Source organism: Corvus brachyrhynchos, unplaced genomic scaffold, assembly GCF_000691975.1.
Source record: "Corvus brachyrhynchos isolate BGI_N302 unplaced genomic scaffold, ASM69197v1 scaffold409, whole genome shotgun sequence".
NCBI classification, from domain to species: Eukaryota; Metazoa; Chordata; class Aves; order Passeriformes; family Corvidae; genus Corvus; species Corvus brachyrhynchos.
Window position 1 is genome coordinate 3,729,969 of NW_008246059.1, and position 10,828 is coordinate 3,740,796.

Consider the following 10,828-nt stretch of genomic DNA (forward strand, 5'->3'; position numbering starts at 1 on the left):
AGGAATCCCAGTGCCAGAAAGGACTTTAACACTGCTGGTAAGTGTTACTACTTTACCGTAGTATGTTGGAAGACTGAGAGAAAAGAGGTGGATTTTGCTTTGACTTGAAAAGTGGAAAAGGATACATTTCTGTTAAGGCAAAGCCTTTCTCCCAGGAAGCATTATTGCCCTTTCTGCCCAGCGAGGAGGAGTAATTCACCATTTACCTAAGAAAATTTTCTGCTCATTGGTTTGCAGTAAGATAAACATGGGCATAAAAATATTCTTCCTGGAAAGACAGCTATGCTGGCTCTTGCTCTTTTCATGGCAAAAAGGTTTGTAGGAAAATACTGTGGGATGTGCAGTACTTGTACTTAGATGCGGATAGCCTCACCATCTTCTTGCTGCCAGTTCTCCACTGCAGAAGGGAGAACTCCTGAACTTGTAGTAAATTTTAGGTGCTTGAGTCTGCATACAAATTTTACCCTTAACGCCCTCTGCCCATTTTGAAAGGACCTCTATTGACATGGTCAAATTCAGTAATAAGCAAAATAAGGTAACAAGTAATAATGGAGGTCCAGGTTCTGTCTCATAGCCTTACAAAGACCTTTTTTTAAGTACTCATTCTTCACTTGATTAATGTGTAAAAACTTGTTTGCAAATGAAATGCAAAATTTGGGGGGAAATTAAATGTTTACTTGCATTTATTTAAAAGAATTCTATTTTTACATGAATCCTGCCTTCATTTATCCTAGTTTTAAGTGTTTCACACTGGAGTTCTTCCTGAATTAGAACAGTACAAGTGAGATTAAAAATAGGTCTACCATATCTAGTAGATCCATTCAACTATTTGCTTATTTATCACATAGTACTACTGAGGAACTATACTATTGTGGAAAAAAAAGCTATTATTACTTTATAGCTTAGTATTTCATTGCTAATTGCCCCTTATTTTATAACCTATAACCTGGAACAAGGTTTAAGGTTCACAATATAAGGGATTTATTTTGTTATTGTCCTTATTGCATTTATGGGGTATCATAAATATTGCCAACATTGTTTAGAAGGATTTTTAAATGTAGGGAGGTTTATCTCTTTAATAAAAATGCTCTTTGATGGTAGCTTATTAATTACAAGAAACGAAAGAACCAACTCGAATAGTTTGGCTGAGTATCCTCTTTGGGATACAGTAAGGGTTTAAGCAGGATGAAGTAGACTGATTAAAGGAAAATCAGAGCAGAACTAAAACAAAAGGATAAAGGGGGGAAAAGCATCACTGGCTTTTTTCTCTTGTGTTTTGAAAATGTAAACAGTCTAGGGCAGAGATGGTCACCTACTTCGTGTTTCTATTGCTACTTCAGGCCAGAGTGTAACACCCTCACTTGGTTACACAGTGATGGTACCTTCACTTCATTGGCACCTTCAGCAGAATTAGCATGCTTTAATTGTTATCTTAATTAAAAGGGTATCTTAAATAATTACAATCTTAAGTTTGAGTGAGCAAATATGTAAGAAATACGCTGTTAGGAGCAATATTTCACTGACAGAGAAATGATATGATGGTTTTCAATGTTCCCTGTCACTCTATAAGCAACTACCTCTAGTTCAAGCCAGCTATTTTTCATTTCTTGGAAGTGTATTGCTTGCAGCTTACTGTCATTTCTCAATATACTCCCTAAATATAACTTATCATTGCATCCCAGAGCTACTGGTGTGGAATGGAGAGGTGCTTTCATACAATTCTGCAAATCTCTCTCCCCTACAGGTATTTCTACATCCCTGTGCAGCAGCAGCAGCAAGCCCTTCCACCTCTTCATTCCTTCCCACTTCACACTGCAGTTAGAAGAGTATTTCCCAGCCACCATCCTTCAAGATAATCACAACTGATGTCAAAACACAAGTTAAGCAACATTGTCCACTGTGAGAGCTTGTCAACAGTGGAGTGAGACTGTGCTGGTAGAGAGGAAAAGATCCCCAAGACCCTGAATTAGCAGTTGTTACCTGGATGTCGATAATCAACACCCAGGTATGTCAGTGGAAGGAGATTGATTTAGAAAAGGTCCCCTTACCCAGGCAGGAGATGCTTCACGAGGATCGTTGGCTGCAGACTGTCCTCTGTACAGACCAATGATGCTCAGCACCTTCCAGGAGCAGGGCCACAAAGATTTGAGGTACTCTGTGGAGGAAGGGCAGTAACACGGAGCCCTCTCACCACCTGGTGGCTCATTCAGCAACCTCTCTGTACCCAGAGCTCCAAGCATGCAGGCTTTAAGTGATAAGAGAAACAAACAAGTTCTTGTCCAGTGCCAATTCCAATACATTGCTCTGAGTCCTGAGATAGGAGACTGTCCAATTTTTCCAAAAGCACCATTGTAAATTCATTTGGCTTAATGATTAAGCAAAATATTTTCAGATATTAATCACACTGAAATGATGGCGAGAGGTTATTCCCATGTTAATATCCTTCAGACAGCTTTTCTCAGCCAAATAGCAACAGTATTCCTTAGGGATGATTAATACTCTCCTTGCAGGTGAGGCTTTTATCCAGCTGATAACTCATAGTCATTCCCAAACTGGCTTTTTGGGCTCACAGAGTAAAGCTGACACTCACCATGCAGCACTTTGTTCATGCAGCTCTTCACACTGCCTCCTCTCACTTTCCATGAGGTCCAGGAATTGGCAGAGTCAGGGCGAGTCACTGAGGTGGTGCTGTGCATGGTGTCCTTCAAGGCACATGTCTGGAGCACCACAAAGTTAACTCAGTTTGACACTTCGCTGACTTCTGCATCTTGGCCGGGTGTCCCAGGAGCCACAGCCTCTGAAGAGAGGCTTAGGAGTATTTTTCCACTGCAGTCCTCCTGTCATTGAAGTGTATTTGGGAGAAGGCCAAGGCAAGCGGAGGTTCTTCTCTTGACAAACACAAGCTCTTTTAAGCTTAAATGCAGAAAAAAACATAGCTTAAATGTAAGCTTCCTTAAGCTAAAATATCTGATACCTAAAAGAACCCACTGTTTATACATTTATGAATATATACACACACACAAGTTGCCACTTGCTAACTGATGTGACCATTGCAAAGCTTTTGTGGCTGTGACCTCCTCAAGGAGGAGTGAGAGCTGTTTCATAGCACATATCTTTTATCAAAGTGCCCCTGCTGATAAGGGTAAAGCACCTTCCTCAGGAGCCCAGAGGAAATGCCCATTGAACGAGGGCTCTGCACCGCTCACATGTTGTGCACCTCGTGCCAGCCATGGGCCATTTTGTGAAAAATGTGACAGCACCTCAACAAAAACAGAAAGATAATTACAAGACTGGAGCACTTCATTAGAAAACTGGTTCATATCTGAACATCTTAATTAAGCACCTGCACACAGCTGCTGAGCCTGCTAACAACTGAGGTGGATGCACAACTAGTGGATCAGGATCTTTAATTGAGTTGCTATAAACTTAATTACGATTTCTCTGGAAAGTAGTTCCCTACTCATTCCACTCCTTCTCTACAGACAAGTATTTTTGCTCTCTTTGTTACAATCTTTTCAAGCAGAGAAGTTTCTCATATATTCAAAGGCCTTTCAACAAAACTGTAGCAAGTGCCTTGACACGCCTTAAAAGGCAATGATGACTTTTCATTTTCAGTACTATAGAAATCCCAATATTTAGAACTAATTTTTTTTTATAGCTCCTAACTTCTAAGAAAATGACAGTTCTGCAAGTCACTGGTTTGGATATAACTTCTAAGAAAATGACAGTTCTGCAAGTCACTGGTTTGGATATAAGCCATTAATCCCACACACTGAGTGCCTAAATCCTTATTTAAATTATGAAATTTTGGTTGAAATATTTGAGATAGTTCACAAAGATGCATAAAGTTTGTATCCCCTCACTCACTGCACTTCAGGGGGAATTAAGTTTACTGTGAAATAAAACAGAGAAACAGGGGAAGTCCCATGACAATATCTAAAAATACTTTTAAGTCATTAGCTATGAAATGTCAAGTGCACAAACAGCTGTTAGAGGAGCAGTTCCACCGCGTGTTCCTGTTCTCATGCCTGGAAGCCATTCTCTAAGGGGAGCACAGCTTGACCAGGAAGAAAAGCATATTCTCCCCCTTTGCAACAATCTATGTACCCTTTCCTACAAGATGGGAGAGGGGAAGGCTGGGGAGGGAATTGCATCTTGCGTACATGTTGCCTGGATGGTGCTCGAGCCACGAGACCCTTGGTGCTCCAGAGAAGCAACACTATCATAAGCTTTAGTTTCAATTATTTTTAGCGAGAGTTTCCTGATCAGGCCCCTATAGTACAAGGTTATCATCACCCACCTTTGAGAGAAGGTGCTGTGCTATGCACACCATGACTGGTTGAGCTTTAGGGCAGCCATCAGCTTGCTGCCTTGGCTTGCAGAGCTGGTGATAGTAAGAAACCACATCCAGTGCATTGCTACAGGCAGTGCTCCAAGCTCCCCAAACATTCCAAAGGCTCATTCCAAACTGATCATCATCCAAAGCCCTCCCTAATACCAGAGTGCTACTGAACAGCCTAAACAAACAACTCCAGGTTTTCAAACTGACTCTTAACCACAAACCTCACCAGTCTGACACACCCATTGCTTTTGCTTCTCATTTATTGTGCAACCCCATTATATTCTTTGGCTGTTTCCTCTGTGCTGGACAGACATATTCAGTGGTAGAGCTGGATATCCTTTAATCACACAATCATTTAGGTTGGAAAAGATCTTGAAGTTAAGTTCAACTGTAAATCTCAATCTGTGACATGCAATTGCATAGAAACTACCCATAAAGAAACACTCAAAATTTAGACATAGCATTTTTTTCATTTCTTCTCTGTGTGGAAAACCCACAATATCTGTGTTCTTTTGCTATGCCTCCTTATCAGAATACAAAAAAGGAAAAAAATAGCCTTTTTTATTTTTATTTCTTATGCCAGAAGTCAGTATCTTAGATTACAGAAAAGCACACAGGAACCAAAAGAATGTATTCTGATGTCCCCTTCCTTTCCCATGGTGCCTTTCCTCATCAAGGCTATAGAGTTTAGGATGGTTTGTTTTCATGTTAATACCTACAGGGAAGCTGGCTGGGCAAGGATATTCCCACAACAAAAAGCTACCTGAGGAACAGACACAACCCCACACACAGGTAATTTAACACAGGGGACCAAAGATAATGCCATCATGAAATGGACACAGTTTCTGTCACATTTAGAGAAGTAAAAATGTGTTTATAATGTCAGCCATTTTGCTCCAATTGCAGCAAGTCTGCTTTTACCTATCTGATCATTCACTAGTAGGGTAAAGTTATTACTGAAAATATTGCTAGAGGCAGCACATATATCCATTTCCAAAGCAGAAATTACATGAAGAACTCATATTGAAAAATCTAACTCTGGAACATGATAGATTTAAAAAGTCCAAACCATCCATTTAGTACCTTGTGAACGATCTCAGCTAAATACAAAGGTGTCAGAGATGTCAGATCCTTCATCCGTGTGCAGCCTTCCCAGCCGCAAGTAAACGTGACTTTTATCTGCCTAGACTTGCTCTGTTTTATCTGCCTAGACTTGCTCTGGGAGGGGAGAAAATGCTCTGTGGAGATATTAGAAAGATAATGCATCTCACACAGTTGAGGCTTTGGGTGAACTCTGCAAGTAAAAGAAAAAAAAAAAAAGAGTGCTTTTTTTTCCCCTCATGAATGGTTTTCAAAGAGCCACATTTCAAGGAAAAAAAAAAAAGCCTGAAGTGGTGTGACTGATTGCTTTTGAATTATCTCAGCATGGTGTCATCTTATCTGAACTTTTCATTTGTTCCTATGACTAGTAATTGGGCCCTAAACCAACTAGCAGATTTAGCAGGATCAAGCTCTCATATTCAAAGCACTGCAAAAACACAAAGAGAATTTTTGATCTTTAATCTGAAAGATAAATGGATGTTATCCATGTGACATGTGACACTTCAAGTACTGAAATAAGGCGGTTGGGGACCAGGCTTTTTGGTATTTGGTGTGTTCCTTTGCTAATAGTTATATCTAAGTCACTCTTTGCTTCTGCCGTCTTGAAAACTCTGAATATTGATACATCTGTGAAAAATGAGTGACAGATCAAGCTTATAAGTTGATGCATCATTTGCCAATATACTTGTCTCTCCTGAAGTAACCAATTCTCCCTAATCACAGACTACAAAAGAGGCTTTAATACCATTTTGCTGTTTGTTAGTTTTGGGTTGCAGATTAACTTGATAGGTTTAAAGGACTCACAATGACATATTAATTTCTATCAACAAGATTATATTTGGAACAGACTGATTGCAATCTGTATTTTTGCATTATAATCTAATGCAAAGTGTGTAAATTAAAATTTACCATCTTGTTCTATTATAAGGCAAACAATTTCTGAATATTTCACAATCTGAATTCACCACCTCCTCTACTTTTGATTTAGACTCAAACTTAAAGAAGCAGCCTCTCAGGCTCATAGACCACTTTCTCATTTTATCAACCAAATTCTTACTATTCAGCAATAGAAAATAAGGTTAATAGCATGCCAGAATGATAATTATTTTTGATGGGCATAGACTCTAGTAATTCAAATTCAAAAGCAAACTGGTGCATGTATCTAAGTTTACAAACAGATTACCAGGCACTTCTGGATGCATTAGCCTTACTTCTGTGTTGATGTCTATGAATACAAGTGGGTGAAAAGACAGCTGTATTACAGACTGTGTGAAAAAAAAAAAAAAATCCTATTTGAGCCCCCTTTTTAATTTGTAGTGCTAAGTCTAATTATATTCAGAATCTTTCCTCTACATCCATAAGGACTGCTGGCTGATTAGTGGCAGGGAATGTGTCACTAAAACTTCCTTCCATATAAATCAAATTATTGGAAGAAGCTAGATGAGCGTTTATTACTGAGACACTCTCAGCTCCCTCTAATGAGGTCAGAGAAGTTGAACTTATTTTACATTTGGAACAGATAATGCTAATCAGCTGCTACTGAGCACAGCTTCAAGGTGACTGCTGTGTCCCAGTAAATCTGTGTCATATTTGCACGTAGATAGATGTGGAACTACAGCACATTAAGAAAATGAAATGTATCATCTTAATTATTAATATTTTATGTTGGTGACTCAATTACCCATCATATCCCATAGGAATGCTTTCACAGAGTGGGCAGTGTAATACAGCATCGTTTTCTATTAATTTTATGCTCAGTTAATCTGGTGCTCCCATTTTCCCAGGGAAAAAAAACCCCACCCAGATGTGTTTGCTACATTTTAGTGTATTTCTATTTTAAGCCAGTGAATGCATGAACTTATCTGCAATTAAAAACAAAATTTTACTATCCCATTTCTCAAATCCCTTCCTCGAAACTCCTATGAATTAAAAAAAAAATTTCCCAACTGGTCTCCAAGTATTTAAATTTCATCCATAAGTGTCAGACAACTCCAAGGACAGCTTCCAAAAATTATATGCAGTTCTACAAACTTTAAATTCATAACCAGCCAAATTCCATTAAATATCATTTCCAGATCAGTGCAAAAGAACATTAGCAGACTAAAGGCTGGAAGCTAATGAATTCTGGCTCTCCATTCTCCAGGAGCGTATATTTATACATTCACTTACACCTCTCTCATGAAGCCCTCTAGTTCATTTCAGAGACCTGCTCTCTACCTGTGTCTCTCCCAAGCCTGTCCACATACAAGGTATCTTTATTCACATCTTTATACTGAAATCCTGTTGCCAGGCAACAGAATTGGTAGCCCCTGTGTGCCTCAGCTCCTGATGCAGTCTTCCCCCTTCTTGAGTTGTATTCCTGAACCCATCTGGTCAGAATTAAAACTGCCTTAAAATAATCACAAGCAGCACTGCCTCTCCTTGTACAAAAGTTTAGGATATGGTTGGCAACACATTACAGGATATTTTGGAAATATTAACAAGATTCAAAGCTGTGCAGAATAAATCTTTTGCTTTATTTATATTAATTCTCTGTTTGACAACCAGTTCCTAAAAATGACATGCAGACTCTATAGTACTTTGAATTTCTATTGTGTTCTTGCAGCTTTGAACTACAGTCCTGCAGCTAAGTGTTCAACGCAATAGAAAAACCCAAAGAGATATGCCTGGAATCACTTCCAAGTGCCTTTTGTCCAATGCTTTTAACTTCTGGCATTTCCACAAATTAAAAAGTACTGTGTTTCAGTGGATTTGCAGATATAGCTGCTCTTCTGCCCAATTTTTCACTGGTTGCTATTCACTCAAATAATAAAGAGGCTAAGGGAGAGGAATTTGGGAACAAAAAGTCACCTTCTCCCACTCTATTTAGTTTTCTTATCGTGCTATGCCAGCTTCCAAAAACTGAAAACTATTTCAGAGGCAAAACTGAAGGCCATTGCCTCCTAGCAGCTCCCATGTTAGAAGTACAGTTTTTATACAAAAAGTAGAAGAGACGCAATCCAGTCAACCTGTAACTACCCCGTTATACAGTGAAAGCCTGGTAGTATTCCTAGGAAACTTCATGGGCTCCCCTTGCAGGATTAGTTCCCCTCATGTGAATGACTGGGAAAAATATGAGTGGGGGAGCAGAAACAGCAGCAACAGCAGAGAATATGTGAGGCAGCAAAGGGCAGGTATTCTGTACTCTGCATATACTACTAAAAATCCATCAAAAGAAACATAATTTCTGTGTTTTAAAGGTTTCTAATGATGCACTGCTAAACAGTTTGAAATGGAAGAGAAAAAGATGTCAACCCATTACTAATACAGCAAGATAGTCTAAACCAACACCTTACCAAAGGCTTATTTATAAATAAATAAATAGATATTTTACAGCATTCTAGTTTTCAGAAGTATTTTGCGGCCATTGTACTACTTTAGCACTCAGTTTAGTTATATTGTTGCTTTCTACAAGTCTAAGGAAGAGTTTAATAGGTATTATTGTAATTCAGAAGCAGAACCTCAAAATCCTACCCACAAACATTTAAAGCAGTCCAAGGCAACACAGCGTTTATTCTCAAATCTAACCTTGACTCCAGTCTTCACTGCATCAACATTAAATCCACTAAATACTTGAGAAACATCATATTGAATTTCATCACATATTGTAGCACCTATCTTGGAATTCAGGAATTGGCTACAATTTTCGCACAGATTAACAGCTCCTATTTGCAATTCCATGAACTTACTCCGTCCAAAACAGCAAGGAAACAGTCCTCCAAAGATTCACCTTTACATGAATACATTTAGCAATTTTATGCATGTATTTTAATATACACAGAGGCAGTAGCAGCAGCCTTCAAATGACCCTGCCTGAAATACTATTCATACACATTGCTTATGCACACTTCAACTTTAATAAGGCTCTTTCAGTACAGACCAGTGGACTGTGATTGACAACTGTGGGGCACACGGTGTCACAAGCAACAGCCAACACAAAAGTGTCTCTAACAAATTTTCTGAGAATCTAATAACTGAACATATTTCACTTTCAAATATTTTGGCATTTTGTGCACTGTTGCAATAGCGTGAGGGACTGACTCTGGCTGGACTCCAAGTGGCCACCAAAACTGCTCTATTACTCTATTCCTCACCTGGATAGGGGAGAGAAAATATAATGAAAGGCTCCTGGGCCGAGGTAAGGGCAGGGGGAGATCCCTCACCAGGTACCATCATGGGCAAAACAGACTCGACTTGGAGAAATTAGTTTATTACCAATCAAATCATAGTAGGATAATGAGAAATAAAAATCTATAGAACATCTTCCTTCACCCCTCCCTCCTTCCCAGGCTTAACTTTATTCCCAATTCTCTACCTCCTTTACCCCAGAGGTGCAGAGAGACAGTCAGTCCATCACATGTTGTTTCTCCATGGGCTGTACTACAGGCTGAAGAAGAAGCTCAGCTCTGGCACCTGGAGCACCTCCTCCCCCTCCGTCACTGACCTTGGTGTCTGCAGGGCTGTTTCTCTCATGTATTCTCACTCCTCTCTTTTCTGGCTGCATTTACTTCCATGCAGTAACTTTTTTCCTTTCTTAATTATGTTGTCCAAAAGGCGCTACCACCGTCACTGTTGGGCTCAGCCTTGGCTGGTGGCACATCTGTCTTGGAGCTGTGTGCCATTGGCTCTGCTGGACATGGGGGAAGCTCCTGGCAGCTTCTCACAGAAGCCACCCCTGTAGCCCTGCCCAGAACCTTCCACACAAACCCAGTACATACAGATAGCCTGAAGAGTAACTATGTGGTGGTTATCCCACTGGACTTTCCAAAGGCGAGCACAGCACAATAACAGTGACAAAAAAAAGCTGCTTGACTGTGTTTGTTACTGCATTTTTCAATCTAAAGGGCAGAAACATAAGAGGCCCATGAGCTGCCTCCATGATTGAGAAGAACAAACCTGCACAGAGAAGACAACATTGCATACTGCTGCTTGAGCATCAGCAGGCCTATTGCATTGGCATGCATTTTAAGTTTTCCCCAAGAAATCTCAGAAGCACTAAGGGTATGCAAAATTAATAGAGATATGAATATTTAAAAGTACTAGAAAAACATGTCCCAGCATTCAGGGCTTGTCATAACCTAACCTCATGAAGTAAAATGGTTATGATCAAGCTAGCAAGGGACTAGAATCAAAATTGCCCACTAAACTTCCCTGTGTAGCCCAAGAAGATTCTCCAGAGTGATTTAAATCCCCTGCATAACTTTATTAATAATCAGGAAGGCAATTTATTCATATTGACTCCTCATAATGTAAATGCATATTTAACACATGAATCTATTATATTTTAATTGAATGAGTTCAGATAACACTGAAAATATGGTAATGTTTTTGAGCTAGTAGTTAAAC

The 10,828-nt window shown here is 39.4% G+C and overlaps 1 protein-coding gene across 1 annotated transcript in view; it reads right to left on the minus strand.

The window, feature by feature from the left end:
- The window catches only part of CNDP1 (carnosine dipeptidase 1), a 24,023-nt gene extending 18,356 nt beyond the window's left edge, over nt 1-5,667 (minus strand). The window contains exon 1 of the mRNA XM_017746164.1: nt 2,591-5,667. Within this exon, the coding sequence (XP_017601653.1) occupies nt 2,591-2,643 (53 nt within the window). The 5' untranslated portion in view covers nt 2,644-5,667. The remainder of the gene's footprint in view (nt 1-2,590) is intronic.
- Between the last annotated feature and the right edge of the window lie 5,161 nt (nt 5,668-10,828).